At 42.0% G+C, this 18,142-nt stretch overlaps 1 protein-coding gene across 2 annotated transcripts in view; it reads right to left on the bottom strand.

Annotated features, from left to right (window-relative positions):
• Positions 1 to 12,168: 12,168 nt before the first annotated feature.
• Positions 12,169 to 18,142, bottom strand: part of RAB3D (RAB3D, member RAS oncogene family) — a 49,069-nt gene continuing 43,095 nt past the window's right edge. For both annotated transcript variants that reach the window (XM_089489064.1, XM_089489065.1), the window contains exons 4-5: positions 16,299 to 16,423; positions 12,169 to 16,155 (exon numbers count right to left, since the gene is read on the bottom strand). In XM_089489064.1, coding sequence (XP_089345190.1) covers positions 15,965 to 16,155; positions 16,299 to 16,423 — 316 coding nt within the window. In that variant the 3' untranslated portion in view covers positions 12,169 to 15,964. The remainder of the gene's footprint in view (positions 16,156 to 16,298; positions 16,424 to 18,142) is intronic.

Here is an 18,142-nt window from a genome sequence, read left to right as displayed (position 1 = left end):
AGTAAAGCATTCACCACTGACACAGCTTTGGCTCTGGTTGTGTCAGCCTCTGCACTTGCCATGAAAGAGATCTGACAAGCATCCTTACTCACAGGGGAAATCAAGGAATACCCTATCAACAGAGTTATCTAAGATTTTGATCCTCATTCATACTTGTCGAGACGTTACTCTGCCCTTAGTATGTTTTGTTTTCCCCAGAGGTTATCAGCACATGTACAGACATGTGTTTGCCTTAAAAGACACCTCAAACACATATCACTATTGTTTTGGGCTTCCTCTGCATTAAGTCATGGACAAAGCGGGGTTGCATGAAGCCTCAGTTGTTTTTGTTTTGCTTTGTTTTGTTTTTCAGGGAGGGTCACAGATCACCGAAAAGTAAACAGGAAAAAATGAGAGCACAAACATTTTTTTCTTTGAAAACAGTAAAAGCTGTTTTTCGATCTGAAACCAGCAGATCCCAATGGCAAGGTAAAATTGCTTCTATTCAATCAGATCTGGAACGGAGGGTGGGGAGCATCCTTTCCAACCTCAGACAGGCTAACTAGCTATCCACCAAGCTAACTAGCTATCCACCAGCTAGACTTCCAACTACTCCTTGGTTGCTTGGCTTTCAAATTGTGATTTTTTTACCATCAGAGTCCATAGTGAAAGGGTGAAACAGTGGCTATCCAAAATTGACCATCCCTGACATGGATGATGGAAAATCCAAGGCAGTTTTTGTACCCACTTTCACTTGATCAAATTCCAGTGAAGTTTTTGTACCCATTTTCACTTGATTAAATTCCTATGTATTAGTGAATATTATTGTCATCAATACGTAACTACCAAAGCTACAGGCTTTAATTAGTTTAACTAATAGTCAGCTAAAGCTTTAGTCGATTAACTGGTATAGACAATTTTGATTCATGATGCCATGAGCTGCAGGGTGATTTCCTCATTTGGGAGGACTTTACTGGGTCTGGGCGAAAGGAATTATTTTAAAACATCACTCTTCTAATTATGAGTCTTTCTTAATTGAATTGAAAGTTACCAGACCACCAATATCTCAATAAAATAGTTTTCAAGTATGAAAATGTGCTTAATTTTTCAAAGGGAAATATGGTGGAAAACACAACACTGTGCCTCCATTATTCACTTGTGCCATCTCAAACCACTCTCCTATTTTCTGGCCCCTCTTCTGGCAAATCAGTGTCCCTTGTTTTACTTTTGTGATATTCTTCTAAAATATTTGTTTTGTGTATGCGGATACAGCAATAGAGTGGTCACTCTTCCATGTTTTGTTCTCTCTTCCCAGACCTCTAAAATCAGACATGAGGGTGGAAGAAACAGATACTAATTGGAGTGCAAGGCCATTTAAATACATGAATGCCAGAGGAACAATCTATGCATGTTTATATGGAAGCAAATCCCACTATTCTCAATGGAATTTATGGCAATGCAAGTGTTGCCATTGGTCGGGTACATTCTGGTGTGTTGAGTATTTGAGGCTGCATAGAAACTAGACAGAAAATTAGAAAGTGGCACAGATTCTTTTTCATCCTTCATGGGGTCAACTCAACTTCCATCAACTCCGTTGTGCAAGTATATAGCTCTTTTTCATGTTGACTGAGTTCCTATTTTAACTACCTCCTGCATTTTCAGGAAACCTGCCCCCTTTTAAAACTTTTAATAAGGTTGCATATACGTTTAGTGAGTTAAAACTTCATGTTTTAAGAGTGCAGTTTTATGCAATACTGCCCCAAGGGTTTATGGTAAGTAACTCCTGCTGGGTTCAGTCCCGCATTGTTTATCACAGAACACAGCAGTTCCATTTCCAGAGCAGTAAAATTGCCAATGAACATTTTGTTTCCCTGTGTTTTGAATTTTTCTAGTATATCTTTAAGCAGGTGACCAGACATCCTCCTTTTCCAGGGCATGTCCTACACTTCAGCCTTCTGCCCAGGAAGAAGTTCAAAATGTCCTCCATTTTGAGCATGACTAAGAAGCATGAATTTAAAACTGCTTCAGTGTTTTTTGCATTTATTTTGTAATGTCCAACATTTTTTGAATGTCCTACATTTTATAATGCCTTGTCCTCCTTTGCATTATGGTATCTGGTCACCTGTCTTTAACGAAAAGAGAACTGAAAAGCATGTAGAAAAGCAGAAAACAAAAAGGAGCTCTAGGATGGTCAACTGTTTATTCAGTATTAAAAACACCCAGCACATTTCGACCACAATGAGAAAGGCCTCCTTCAGGGGTTAGAAACAAACACCGATACACAAATATTATAAACACCCCAACACTCACTGAATTATTACATAAAAATACGTGCATTATTCATAGCAAAATTATACATACCCTTCAAAAGAACTCAATGGAGCTGTAAGCACTCCAAAATATAGGACAGTGATGGCGAACCTATGGCACGAGTGCCAGAGGTGGCACTCAGAGCCCTCTCTGTGGGCACATGTATCGTCACCCCAGCACAGAGTTTGCCAGAGTTTGTTGGTAGAAAGCCAGAGCAACATGGCACTTTGCAATAAATAAGTGGGTTTTGAGTTGCACTTTGGGCACTCGGCCTCTAAAAGGTTCACCATCACTGATATAGGACCAGAGCCACAACAGACTACAGTCCCCAGAATTCCATAGCACCAAGCCATTACAGTTAAAGTGGTGTCAAACTGGACTATTTCTGCAGTGTGGATGCAGCCAAAGTTAATTTGTAAAGTACTGGCGATTGGCAATGCAGATCCCAATGGCAAGGTAAAATTGCTTCTACTCAATCAGATCTGGAACGGAGGGTGGGGAGCATCCTTTCCAACCTCAGATAGGCTAACTAGCTATCCACCAAGCCTCCACAGATAATATTTTGGGAGCTTATTATTATTATTATTATTATTATTATTATTATTATTATTATTATTATTTTAATACAAACATATAAAATAATCATATAAAACAAAATCAATGACATACATCACATCACACATAGACAGATAAAATACCATTTATCACTTTCATTCTTCACATCTTCTAAGATTCAACAAACACACGACTTCCTTCAGTCAAACCTTTTACCATTTCATTTTCCAGTTCCTTACATAACATTTCTTTATAATTTGTTTTCTTCACTATTTTCCCCTTTCCTCATCCTATTTTCCATATTATCTACACATGTTCAGAACTGCTACTAATTCATTTATTTTTCCCAATTATTTCCTACTTTCTTAAGTATTTTTTTAAATTTTATTTTGTAAGTTTGGCCATTTTTCCCTTATAAAATCATAAAGTTTTTCCCCAGTTTTTTGCATCAGTGTTTTCCTTTTCTTCTAGTTTTGGACCTTCTTTTGTGTTTTCTATTAATCTTTTTGAAATTATATCAATTTCTAACAATTTATAAAAAGATTGTATGTACAGCGCTGTGTAAATTTACAGCGCTTTATAAATAAAGGTTAATACTAATAATAATTTATCCATCCATCAATTTTAATTTCTTTATTTATTTTCCAGTATCTAGCGTAAATCAGTCTCGCTGCTGTCAGCATATAGAAAATCATTTTACTACAGATAATATTTTGAGGTCTGCCAATCTAGTCCTCACTTTTCACTGAACCAGGGTAACTTACATGATGATTAACAATGAGGCCCATCTTCCCCCCAGCCAGGAGCTTAAATTCCCACATCTGGGAATAATCCAGCATTATTTATTGATTTCAATTCATTTCTATGCTGTTTTTTCTCCCAGAAATGGACCCAAAGCAGCTCACGGATAAAATCATTAAAACATTTTACCATAACAAATTTAAGCAATTAAAATCAATACTCAGACTGAAAGAGTGGGACTTGCTCAAGTTCACCCAGTGGGTTTTCATGGACAAACTGGGATCCAGACCCTAGTCTCCAGTCATAGTCCAACGCTCAAACTACTACACCATGCTGCAGCCTACCAAGATCTTTATTCTGAGAACAGTTACCTGCATACTACAGAAGTTCATCCTGAAGTGATTTTCACCAATTCCTCAACCAAAAGTCTATCCGAGTGAAACAGGACAAATTAAAAGCGAGGAAACACTTGCAATTAGTCTTAGGATACAAGGATTTATTATTGCATATGCAAGACACAGCTCCCAACATTTGTAGAGACCTGTGCAAAGAGTTACATGAAAACAAGGTTTTTATATCTTCTTTACACAAAGAAGAGCATTCTCTCCTCCCATTAACCTCCCATTAGTCCCCTCCTCAGAATGTAATGTCCATCCCCGACATACGTGCCTGTCATCAGGAAATGTCCCAAACAGTAGAAAAGCAGAACTCGCCTCAGGGGTTTCTGTATGTATGTGAAACTTAATTATAGCAGGGTCTGCAAAACCTAATGTCTGTCCTTTGTCTAATTCAGCAAAAGCTGAGGTCTGACCGTTTTCTGACCTCCTATAGAAACTGGTTAATCATTTTATACCAACCCAAAATCATGGCTTCTGATACATTTATTCAGCTAACTTATCTAGGCCTGTTACAGACTGCCAAAATGAAGCTGCTTCGGGTCTCTTTGGAGGTATGCTGTTTAAAGGATGCATGCATCCTAAGAATCCGGAAGCTGCACCAAAGCTGCACTCCAGTGCTTAAGAATGGAGTGTGGCTTTGGAACAACCTCTGGACTCTTAGGACCCATGCATCATTTAAATAGCATACCTCCAAAGAGACCCCAAGCAGCTTTATTTTGGCAGTCTGTAACAGGCTTAGGTAATATAAATGTCCTAGATGTCCTACCTAAATGCCCTATTTGTCCTCCATCATTTCCCCCCTTTGATGGTTTCCATCACACTTTGGGGATGATGGGAATCATCACTCTCGAGTGCCATGCTAAATCCCATTCAACAGTTCCGATCCCTTTCTTCAGAATCTGGCTGTACATAGAGCAGCGACTTCCTCATTAGCTGCAGTAGGGCCTAGTTCTAGTCTTCTTTTTCATCAGCTGCAGGTCTGGCTAAATCTGGACAGCGTCCGGAGTGTCTACAGATTATAGCCTAGCCTGGATTCTTCTTCAGCGTGTTGGGTTCTTGAGTCGAGCTGTTTACCTTTGCCTGGTCAGCAAATAGCTGGACTTTTGATGACCTTTTTCAGGATCAGATCCCTTGGGATTATGGCACTTATTCTGAGCTAGACTCTTCTAGATCTTGGGGCATCTTTTTGGTAGCTCAGCAGTGCTACCATTTGCATAGCCGCCCGTTAATCTGCTTTTGTTTCTATCAGTTTCCCAACTATTGTGACCAATCAAGATCAGAAATTTCCTTTCAAGTCTGTCTAGGGCTAGACGACTCTAATACTTATTTAGTCTAAAACACACTCTGTTAACATACATAAAAATCATGAGCCATAAGGGTCTAAAAGATCTAGAAATTAACATGAGGTAGAAGAATTTAGCAGCAAAATGACTAAAAGGTTTTAAAACCAATTAATTGCGGTTAAATATGGATTTATAGTCAGAAGGGCAGTCTCCAACAACTGTCTTTTTCTCTGTCAAAATTTTAGCTTATGTAAGTATTTAATCATCTCATCCACGTTTATACTGGAACATGAGCCAATTTTATTCATGACTTTGCCCATATCATCCATCAAAACACAACAATTGGTGATACTGAATTTTTCACAGACCCCTCCGTCTTTCGCTAGGAGGTAGTCTAAAGCTGAGCGATTTTGCTATATTTCAGTCAACAATTTATTATTTTTCCCTTCTAAAATACTCAAAGCTAATACTGTGCCATTAACTATAAATTCTAATAATATAATTTTATATGAATGGAGGTTTTATCATCACCTTGGGCTATTTTGAATCCTATTTTTCCTAAGGTACCCACAAGCACATCTTGGTCTTTGGTATTTTATAAATACAATTTTAGGATTCTTGCATAGCCCTAGCCCTTCTAGGAGGTCTGGGCGACAGAGGATCTCTATGCAGCCATCCTGGTATTATTAAACTCAAAGTGTGTCCATTTATATAAGCCCTATGTATTTTATATTCTCTAGGATTTCCCGCGATCACTGTTTGCATTATCAAATACATCCCATTTATCTGACCTGAAAGAGTACTTAATTTTACACACGGTGATCCTCCCATTTGTCTATAGACCAATATAAGTCTATTTATAAAACAACCTAGGACAAATAAAAACAAAATCTCAGTGGAGATTGTTTATGTGTGTGTGTGTGTGTGTGTGTGTGTGTTTCATTTAATCTTTGGCCCATGACAACCCGTTTTTGGTAAAGTTGGGGCAGGGACAGGCGATCTATCTTAACTTGTGGTTTCTTCCTTTAATTTTAAATTGATTATCAGTTGAAAACAACATTCTCAGCTTTAATCTAATCTCACTAATATCATCTTGACCATCTAAAGCAGTGATGGCGAACCTATGGCACGCGTGCCAGAGGTGGCACTCAGAGCCCTCTCTGTGGGCACATGTGCCATTGCCCCAGCACAGAGTTTGCCAGAGTTTGTTACTAGAAAGCCAGAGGGACATGGCACTTTGCAATAAATAAGTGGGTTTTGGGTTGCAGTTTGGGCACTCAGCCTCGAAAAGGTTCACCATCACTGATCTAAAGCATTATCTTAAAACTTCAATCGTTTTAGCGTTTACAAGCATTACTTAATTTAAGACAGTCTTCCTAAACTCTTAGGCCAACTTTAGGAATCACAATATGTAAGTCTCCCCCCTTAGACACTTTAAAATTTTCCTTAACATCTTTACCTTTAACTTTTTATCACATTTTTCTAAACTCATTTTCTCAAAATATAAACTGAGCACAACACAGTCTGTCTATAGTTTGATCTAACAGTATCAACAGCAAGTTGACAGAAGTTGTAATTCTAATTTAGAAACATAACAGCTTAAACAACACATGAATAAAACACTTAAAACACTTTAAAAATAGTGTATGCTCGAGCCCCATTGAAAACAATGGGACTCGTGCATGGTGTGGTGTGCGGCGGCGCACGTGCACCACAGGTGCACACCCCATTACTCTTAATGGCATGTGCCACCCCTTGCACCCTGTGCGCTCTTGCGGGCTCCTTGGTGGCTTTCAGCGTATGCTGAAATCCGCATATGGTGCATCCGTGTATGACGCAGGCACACTGTATAATTCAAGGTGCTGGTCATTACCTATAAATTCTTATTTGGCTTGGGTTACATAAAAGACTATATGGCCTCTTATCAGCCTGCCAGAGATTTCATATCTTTGGAGAAGTGGCTGCCTTTGGAAAGTGCTTGGAAACATCAGTGGGCCAAAATGTAGTTGTTTAATGATAGCTTATACGTGTGTTTTTTTAAAAAAATATTATCTCCAAATGATTCTCACTATATTCTGTTTAAACTCACATTGTAAGCTACCTTGGGTGGCAGAATATACATCAAAGAATAAAATAAACCAAGTTGTCACCATGTCAGAGTCTCCAAATACATAGCAGATTATTCTTCTCCATCAGTTTTGTAATACAGAAGCAATTTATGAATTTGGCAGTATGTGTCAGGGAGGTATATCCCACGGAGCTTTTTGGTGGTTTCTGAAGTGATTGTACTTCCAACGATGCAGTTTTCACGTCGTAAAGTGACTGTGTTATCAGACATCATTGATTTCTATGGGAGCTGCTTGCGAGGTGCTTCTGCAGTGATTCCGAAGTGACTCCTCATTTTGGTAAAACTGAAAAAAAAGTGACTTCATAGAATTTGCTTCCAGGCTCACTTCGATTGCACTTTGAATTGGTCTGGTGTGGAAAAGCACTCCAATGTCACCCCCCTTGGCCCCTGCGTCCTGCTCCATCATTCCGCTCCTCCTCCTTCATGCCATCTCCTTCTCTCTGTCAACCAGCTGATCCCATCATCCCCTGCGTCCCCTGCATCCCCCTAGACCCCGATCTGCTCCCCTCCTTCAGCCTCCCACCAATCCCATCATCCTTGCCTTCTCCTAGACCCCCATCTGCTCCCCTCCTTCCACCAATCCCATCATCCCCTGCCTTCTCCTGCATCCTGATCCTGGCCCCAGGGACCCCCAGCAACCTATCCCATCATCCCCTGACTGCTCCTGCATCCCTATCCTGGCCCCAGGGACCCCCAGCAACCTATCCCAACATTCCCTGACTGCTCCTGCATCCTGATCCTAGCCCCAGGGACCCCCAGCAACCTATCCCATCATCCCGACTGCTCCTGCATCCTGATCTGGCCCCAGGGACCCCCAGCGACCTATCCCATCATCCCCTCACTGCTTCTGCATCCCAATCCTGGCCCCAGGGACCCCCAGCAACCTATCCCAACATTCCCTGACTGCTCCTGCATCCTGATCCTGGCCCCAGGGACCCCCAGCAACCTATCCTATCACCCCCTGACTGCTCCTGCATCCCGATCCTGGCCCCAGGGACCCCCAGCAACCTATCCCAACATTCCCTGACTGCTCCTGCATCCTGATCCTGGCCCCAGGGACCCCCAGCAACCTATCCCATCATCCCGACTGCTCCTGCATCCTGATCTGGCCCCAGGGACCCCCAGCGACCTATCCCATCATCCCCTGACTGCTTCTGCATCCCAATCCTGGCCCCAGGGACCCCCAGCAACCTATCCCAACATTCCCTGACTGCTCCTGCATCCTGATCCTGGCCCCAGGGACCCCCAGCAACCTATCCCATCATCCCGACTGCTCCTGCATCCTGATCTGGCCCCAGGGACCCCCAGCGAGCTATCCCATCATCCCCTGACTGCTTCTGCATCCCAATCCTGGCCCCAGGGACCCCCAGCAACCTATCCCAACATTCCCTGACTGCTCCTGCATCCTGATCCTGGCCCCAGGGACCCCCAGCAACCTATCCCATCATCCCGACTGCTCCTGCATCCTGATCTGGCCCCAGGGACCCCCAGCGAGCTATCCCATCATCCCCTGACTGCTCCTGCATCCCGATCCTGGTCCCAGGGACCCCCAGCAAGCTATCCCATCATCCCCTGCCTTCTCCTAGACCCCGATGAAGGATGACAGCTAAGGAGGGGCAGGTAAGGAGGGCTGCATCCAGAGCCCCACTGAGCATTTGCAAGGGTGCTGATTCGAATCGTTGACCCCTCACAGTATGCTCTAGTGTGGTAATACAATGTGCACTCACTCCCCTTTGCTTGAGTCCGCATCATGTGACTTGCTTGGAATCAAACTGACTTCACTTGCCCCTCACTTCGGAAGGACAACAGAAAGGCAACCAGGTATGGAAAAACATGACGTTTTAACCGCAAGGCTAGAGAGGAGTGACTCTGGATCTGGTGTGGAAAAACACCACACTTTGCATTGCTAGAACAGGAGCGACTGCAGATCTGAGCTGCAAACCCCCCCCCCATGTGTGATAAGGTCCAAAGTTGTATCATAAGCTTTCAAATACTTGATCTGCTTCGCCGATACAAGTAGACCAAATCTAGGAAAGCTTCTGCTACAACTTCATTTGCATAGTCAGTCTTAAAGGTGCTACAAGATCCCTTTGCATATAAATCCAAGTTTGGCACAAAGTTACTTGAGGGGGTACAGGAAACAGTCTCAATTCAAAAAGCTGTTTAGGTTTCAGAGCCATTTGGCCCTCATTCAGAAAGTTACCCACCTGGCAAATATTTTTGTACAGTTGAGGACCAAGTACTCAGTATTCTTCTCTGCTCCTCACCTTTAGTGATATATGTTTTGTGGTGTTTTTATATGAATTCTTCCCTCTGCATCAAGTAGTGAGAGTATAAGATTGCCTACATTAGTCAAATTACTGCTCCACTGAAGAACCAAAGGACAACTGTGGGTACAAACTGGGGCATTTACCCTGCCATTAAAATGAGAGTCATGTGGATACTGTAGATCCTCGTCCTTAGGTAAGAGTCCTGCCAAAAACACTGAAGAGTTTAAGAGATGTTGAACAGGCACATCCTGCAATCAGTAGGTAATATGATCTTGTTTTCTTGAGCTTAGTTGAAAAACAGGATTTTTGGTCATGTGGAATTTGAGTATGTTGAATAAATTCAAATAAACCAATTGCAGGAAGGTTCTTTGCCAAACTCCCTTACTTGTAAACAATTTGTATTGTTAGGTCTTTTTGATCCTTGGAAAGCAAAAATTAGAAAATGAAGACTTGTGTTCTTATTAACAGAAATCTTTAATTTTCAAAAAGACAATATAAAGGCACAATCTAGATTAACCGATTTATTTCAGCATACCATTATGTGGACTATTGCCCATGCCTTCAAGTATAAGAAACCTTTAACATTTAGATGTACCATTTGACCAGAATGCTGCTGCGTTGAAGTTGCACAGCAACCTATGTATCATATGCCTCCTGTCTTTTGCTCCAGCATCTGCCTACTTTGCTCAGAAAGGAGCGTACAATGAGAAAATGACGAAAAATGCATGCCAAGTGAGCTTTGCATGCTCTCACTATGGAATAAACAAGAAGGTGATATGGAAGAGGACAGTCCAGCTCTGAGCCTGTGGCCTCTGCACACTTCTCTTGGGTTTTCAATAACACTGGGGGTCTTACAGCAGCCCTAATGATGCTTCAGAAATGGACTGAAGAGAACCAGATGAAAGATGGGTGGCAGAAAATCTCCCCCAGTTCCTGTTGGACTAATTTAAGCTATCTAGAGGACTGCAAAAGCAGCACCTAAAATTGTCCTCCCTTCTTACATGAACACTGGCAATCAAAGGTGCCATTTTGCCATACAGACATTCATTATTGATAAATCCAGTATCTTCTATTTTGGTCTATTTTAGCCCATTCTGCCAGTTGCAGTTTACCTTATCTTTCATTTATCCTGTCTTATTTCATTTTTTGCAGACACTGGATCTCTTCAAAAGATTTGCCCTCAACAAAATTGCTTTCATAGTAGCAGAAGCCTACTCTGGCATGGCCATCTTTTAGTCGTGCATTTTTAATGGATAATCCAGATGATGTTAACAAAACATTGCACTCCAGTTTTCCTCTCATATTTTTTCATATCCAGTTGGGTGCAAGGGGTTGCAGTAAAGTGGAATGGCATTACCAGTCTGTCCTATGAGGACTGCCAAAATGTCATGAGGCTTTTGTGGACTTCTCTCTTCAACCAAAAGCTTCTTCCATGCAATCTGACTTCTACTGAATATGGCAGCATGGCTGAGGAGAGTTTCTTAAGCCTCTTAACATCAGTTTCTCTTCCTAAGGGATGGGGAGCTTTAATCACTGGTTTGCGGTTTATTTTACATTGCAATGTAGTGCTATTTTGATGTTGATGTTGTTTCTGTGTTGAGCAGGCGCAGCCAGAGAGGAGCACTATGAACATTGTTGTTGTTGTTTTATGCCTTTAGGTCATTTCTAATTAATGGTGACCCTATCATGCGGCTTTCTTGGCAAGATTTGTTCAGAGGGGATTTGCCTTTGCCTTCCTCTGAGGCTGAGGCCAAGTGGAGATTCAAACCTGTCCTCCAGAGTTGTAGTCCAGCACTCAAGCCAATACAACATGTTGCCTCATACATGAAAGAAATAAAATAAAAACAAACCAATGACTAAGCAAGTAAACAAAGCATAACACCACTGTGATGCTGGAGCTAAAAGCGAAGGTAGAATTAAAAGGTTATTCAAAAGTAATGCTGCTGTTACATAGCATGGGAAGAAATTTAGGAAAGTGAAAGCTGGAAAGCAACTAATAAAAACTGCAGAGGACCTTTGCCAAATCAAATTTCCTTGTGAGTGAAAATTACAGATGAATTGGCATTCCTTTACAATACAGCATGGTATTGGGTACTGGGTGAATTTTTCCTCTTAATTCTGGTTCTAGTTGGGTAGAGAAAAATAATAATTTTGGTGGCTCTAAAAAAAACTGTGTGATGTAAGGTACCTTTAAGACACAGCCCTTAGTGATATCAGATGCAGTATATATATACTATTAAGCTGATATTTCTATAAAAGATTATATAGGCCTGTTACAGACTGCCAAAATAAAGCTGCTTCAGGTCTCTTTGAAGGTATGCTGTTTAAATGATGCCTGGGTCCTAAGAGTCCGGAGGTCGCGCCAAAACCACACTCCATTCCTAAGCACTGGAGTGCAACTTTGGTGCAGCTTCTGGATTCTTAGGATGCATGCATCATTTAAACAACATACCTCCAAAGAGACCCGAAGCAGCTTTATTTTGGCAGTCTGTAACAGGCCATAGTTAATTTTAATAGATAATCCGAAGGGAGAAGCAGGAGGTATAAATAAAATTTATTATTATTATCAGATAATAGGGCTGAAGCAAATGTGTTACCATTCAAAATATTTTCTAAGATACCTGGTACAAAGCCATTGATCAAGAGCAATGCAATTCTTGTAGCATATGCTGGGACAAAAATACAACCAACGGGAATAGCTGAGTTTGAATATAATACAGCAAAAGGGGTGCATAAATTATTGTTTTATGTAACAGACTGCTCTACAATTCCATTACTAGGTAGATCAGCTTGTGAGAATTTAGAGTTAGTTTGTCGGATAGATCTCATACACACAGCTGGGTTGTTAACACAAGAGAAATTATTCATTTTATATCCCAAGATTTTCCGAGGTTTAGGTGAGTTTCAAGGATGTCATCACATACACATTGATCTGACAGTTGGTCCTGTTGTCCAAGGATGTAGGGGAGTGCCTTTTGCAATATATGATAAATTAAAGGATACACTTGGTCAGATGGAGAATACAGGAGTTATAACAAAAGTTCTAGGACTTCAGATTGGGTGAGTAGCCTTGTTATCACGGAAAAAAAGAATGGCACTCTGCGCATATGTCTTGATCCATGAGATTTAAACAAGGCAGTTAGAAGGCAACATTATACCATCCCAACAGTTGAAGAAATCCTTAGTCAGCTAGCTGGAAAAAACTGTTTACAATTATATATGAAAAAGATGGTTATTGGCAGGTAAAACTGGATAAAGCATCATCCAGATTATGTACATTTAATACGCCATGGGGAAGGTATTGTTTTAATCGCTTACCATTTGGGCTTAAATCCGCAAGTGGGGTTTTTCAACAAAAGAACCAAGAAACATTTGGACATATAAGAGGTGTAGATATATTATAGCAGCAGAAACAGTGGAACAGCATGACGAAATTTTACATAAGGTTATGAAAACAGCACGTGCCAACAACATTAAATTTAATAAAGAAAAGATTCATAAAATATATGGGTCACATAGTGACTGCTGAAGGAGTCAGACCAGATTCTGGGAAAGTAAAGGCTGTCCAAGAAATGAAACTGCCCAATGATAGACAGGGAGTGCTTAGATTTTTAGGATGATCATTACAATATTTGGCAAAGTATATTCCACAAGAGGCAGAGCTGACCGCCCCATTGAGAAACCTATTTAAAAAGAATGTAATTTTTCCGTGGATGCCAGAACATCAAAAAGCCTTTGGTGCTATCAAACAAAAGTGACAAAGCCAGTTGTAATTCAGACAGATGCAACAAAAGATGGCTTAGGAGCATGTCTGCTTCAGGACAACAAATCGGTGTCCTATGCCTCGAGGTCACTTAACTCAGCAAAAAAATAATGCACAAATAGAGAAAGAATTGCTTGCGGTTGTATATGTGGTACGAAAGTTTCATCAATATGCATTCGGTAACACTGTTTTAGTTCAATCTGATCACAAGTCTTTAGAGTCAATTTGTAAAAAACCAATAGGCAGTGCCCCTGCTCTGTTTGCAACGAATGCTTTTGCAGCTTCAAAGGTATCAACTTAATATTGTATATACCCCAGGTAAACTTATGTATCTGGCTGATACCTTGTCAAGAGCTACTGTAGATCCTCCTTTGAGTGAAGAGAAGTCCATGGGAGATGAGAAAGTAATACATGAGGTGAACACTTTAGCAATGCATCCAGACAACGTGTGTATAATACAAGAGGCAACAAAATGTGATCCCCAGCTTAAGATGGTTCAAACATGTCTAGACGAAGGATGGCCACAATATATGAAAGATGTAAGTCCGATAGCAAAATCTTTCTGGCCAGTTAAAGATCATGTGTGGTGGCAGAATGGAGTTCTTTTTATGGTGGAAAGAATGATTATTCCAACAAATCAAAGACAAAATGTACTTACACTATTAAGATGGTTGGAGAGGAATTGATTGCTCTCAATTTCTCATCTCACTCTCCTGGGACTGGCTGTGCTCAATAGCTCATAGATGAATCAAGTTATCACTTTTACCTGAAGATTGGACTCTGTTTGGATTCTTACAACAGCAGACACCACACCCTGGCAACAACCTAAGCTGCTTAATAAACCCTTTAGACACCTCAGATTCTTGTATTCTTTCCAGGGAGTGCATCATTATTTGAAAATGTACTTTATTTTAGAATCTTTCTGCTCCACAAAATGACATCTAAAACTTCTTACAATCCAGCAGGACAAATCATCAGAAATTATCCAAGCTGTCCCAAATGTATTCATATAAACTCAAGATGGAAGTCAGACATAAAATCAATACATGAAATAAATTATATTATCCAATGAAGGATCACAGCAGATACGTTTCTGATATTAATCCTCAATGGCAGATCATTTTGTGAATAGGCAATCAAGTACATCAAATACTAATATTAAGAAGTTTAGACAAGAGGTTTCAAAAGGGGCTATGTGTTTCAAGATTCCATGTCTTATTACCTAAACTTTTACTGTCCTAAGGTGGCCAAGCCCAAAGCCTAAAATCATGCCATTCAGAAATTGTCAGCCAAGTTTACATGCATCACTTCAACACAACTGCCATTCCCATAGGCTGGAATTAGTGATGTAGTAGTGAATTTTGAAAGCCAGGCTTCTCATCAAGGAAGTTCACATAGCCCATGACTTTCCAAAGAGTCTAAAGAAGGCAGGCAGTGAGGTTGATCTCTATCAACAAACCAATTCTAACAGTTTTCATCTCCATAAGAAGCAAATCATTTGTAAAATTTAATGGATCTTCATTGCCTACTTAAGACCAAGCCATCCAAATACACTTTACATTATGATGGGGATAGCTCATAGCAGTATATAATTGCTAGAAAAATCCATCATCCAGCTGCTTTGAAGACTACAGCTAAAGAGGGAACCAGAAAGTCTGAAGATAAGATTGAGATGGTGTCATTGTCCCTGCTACACAAAATGTTCTGGAGCAAGCCTTGGTTTCACTACACTACTGGATGAGATCCCAAACCACAGTGGTAAAGCCTGAAACAGAGAATCAGATGGGGTAAATGTATAAAGGAGTAACCTCTCACATTATCCAATGGAGAGGACCCAAGGAAGAAGCAGTGCCCAGTTCTCTCATTAGTCTGAGCTGTATACCCAAGGGGTGAAAACTGCATTTTCTATGAGAGCAGCATCCATCCCGCTATATACCTTTCTAAAGATGGCAGCTAACAATAACAAAGAGAACAGGCCTCTCTGTCAGCCTACCAACAGTCCAGCTGTATTTCACTCCCACCCAGCGTTAGAGAACGAGGATACTTATCATGAAACTATCACTGGGATTTATTATTGTTTTAACAGTGGAGAAACTCATAAAAGGTTGCAGTTGGCAGAAAGAGAATGCCAGCTTTGCAGTCGCTGAACTGTCAAGTAAAAAAAAGCTAGACATTCGGCACTGCAAATGGCCATAGTTCCATGAGGGCCCTGCAAGAAAGTTGAGACAAAGACCACTGCTGACCCAGAGCTGGCTCTAAATCACTTGGGTTGCAAGTTATGTTGGAGCATGGAGTGTGAATGCAAGTATGTCAAAAATCATGCTCATAAGCTAGAAAAGACCAATCATGCTACAAGGGGACAAAAAGGGACACCAGGCAACTGGCACATGCTGTCAGAGACCAGGCAGAGGCACACAGGGCAAATCGGCCAACCAGCCATTGGATGAAAAGATGGGCAACCGCTGTGCCTTCCTACCTATTTGAGTGGGACAAGGAGGAGAGAGCTGCAGAGTCCAATGGGGTGAGCAAAGTCCTGTCTAGCAAGAACAACTGCTGGATTGTGAAGCTGGGGCTTCATTCAGTGCCGTGTTCTTGTGGTTGTTGTTGGTCATGCCTGGGTTGGGATCTAGGCTCTCATTCATCTTCTCACAGATGATATCCACTAAGCGCTCAAAGACCTGCTTGACATTGATGTTGTCCTTGGCACTGGCCTCAAAGAATTCAAAACCTGGAGAGAGAGAGAATTAAGGGGGGGGGGGGAGAAGAGGGTCAAAGCAAGAAGCAAGGAGCCTTATAGCTTTGGTGTGGGTGTGCTGTTGAGGAAGGGAGCTCAACTGGAACTGTGTGTCAACATAGGGAGACAGGACAAACCTAGCTCATCAGCCAGCCTCTTCCCATCTTCGGTGGGTATCACTCGGTCATCCTCTAAGTCACACTTGTTCCCAACAAGGATCACTTGAGCATTGTCCCAGGAATAAGTCTTGATCTGAGTTGCCCTAAAAGAAATATGGAAAAAGAAAAGAGAATAATGTGCTGGTCCTGCATTCATGCAGTTCTAGAATCAGACCTCCTTTGCCACAACACTGTATTGTTTCATGGGTTGCAAAGCCAGAGTCAAATGGACAAATGGGACTGAGGACCTTAGCACATGTAGGTCCTATGTGCTTCCATCCCAAAAATGGTTAAAGTGGTGGCATCCCAAAAAAGCAAGCCCATTTGCTCTTGGTTATCACACACAGAGCACAACAAGGGGTTAAAAGCACATTAAAGTGGGTCCAATGAGGATTTGGCTATCAAAAGGAGACAAACAAATCCTCATTGCCTGCTTAGAAATACCTTCTCTAAGCATGCTCCAAAGTGTCATTTCCACAAGTGTACACACACACACACACGAGAGAGGGGGGGGGGGAAGGAGGGGGGGAGGGCTGGGTCGATAAACCTGCCTGGTTCCAGTGAGGGCTAATACTCCTCGATGCCCTTCTTATCCAGGGCATGTACTCCCTTTCTCTCTCCAAAACACCCTCCCTCTGCCTTCTCCCACCAGCTATGCCCTTCATTAGAGGCTCCATTAGAGGAGGAGAGAACGGGCACGGGGCGAGGGAAGTCCATGTGCATCCCGTTAAGAAGTCCCAGGCTCCAAAGAGCGGAAGACAGAGAGACTTAGGCTGTATCTACACTGGAGAAATCACCTGGTTTGGCACCACTTTCACTCTTTCCTGGCTCTAGGCTATGGAATTCTGGGAGTTGGGACCACAACAAACTCCAACTCCCAGAATGCCATAGCCTTGAGCCAGGATGCTTAAAAGCAGTGCCAGACCTGGTGATTTCTCCATTGTAGATGCAGTCTAAGTCTCTTTTTCTCTGCACACACTGGAAGACCTTAGGATCTGAATTGGATCCCCTCTCCTCCTTCTTCCTTCTCCTCCTCCTCCTCTTCTTCCTCCCCTCTTGCTCCTCCTTCCTCCTCCTCCTCTTCCACTCTGGGCCCCACAACATACTCCAACTCCCAGAATTCCATAGTCTAGAGCCAGAAAAGAGTGAAAGAAGTGCCAAACCAAGTGATTTCGCCAGTGTGGTTGCAGCTTCTCTCTCCGGTGCGCATGCACTCTCTGGTGCGCATGTTGCTGGCTGGATGGGCCCTTCTTATTTCTCTTCTTCCCGCTCCTCTTCTTCTTCCTCCCTTCTTCCTCCTTTTCGTCCTCCTCCTCCTTCCTCCCCTCTTCTTCTTCCTCCTCCCCTCTTCCTCCTCTTCTTTTTTATGTTCTTTCTCCTATTCTCCTTCTTCTTTCTCCTCTTTTTCTTCTTTCTCCTCCTCTTCTTATTTCTCCAACTCCTCTTATTCCCCTCGTCCTCCTTCTCCTGTTCTTCTTCCTCCTCCTCCTCCTAATTTCTCCTCCCCTTTCCTCCTCCTCTTCTGTTGTTGTTGCTGTTGTTGTTTGTGTGCCTTCAACTCCTTTCCAACTTATGGCAACCCTAAAGAGTTTCTTTGGCAAGTTTCTTGGGGGGGGGGGGCAGGTTGCCTTTACCTTCCCCTTAGAGGCTGAGAGAGTGTGACTTGCCCAATGTCACCCAGTGGGTTTGCATGGCCGAGCTGGGATTTGAACCCTAGTCTGATACTCGGGCCACTACACCATGCTGGACCCCCCACCACACTTAAAGGTACAGTATTCAGTTATTATTTGTTGTTGTTTTCCACCTTATGGAGACCCTAAACT

The sequence above is a fragment of the Sceloporus occidentalis genome, unplaced genomic scaffold (genome assembly GCF_023333645.1).
Source record: "Sceloporus occidentalis isolate IW3139 unplaced genomic scaffold, rSceOcc1.0.p SCAF_1, whole genome shotgun sequence".
NCBI classification, from domain to species: domain Eukaryota; kingdom Metazoa; phylum Chordata; class Lepidosauria; order Squamata; family Phrynosomatidae; genus Sceloporus; species Sceloporus occidentalis.
This window is presented reverse-complemented; position numbering and strand designations above follow the sequence as displayed.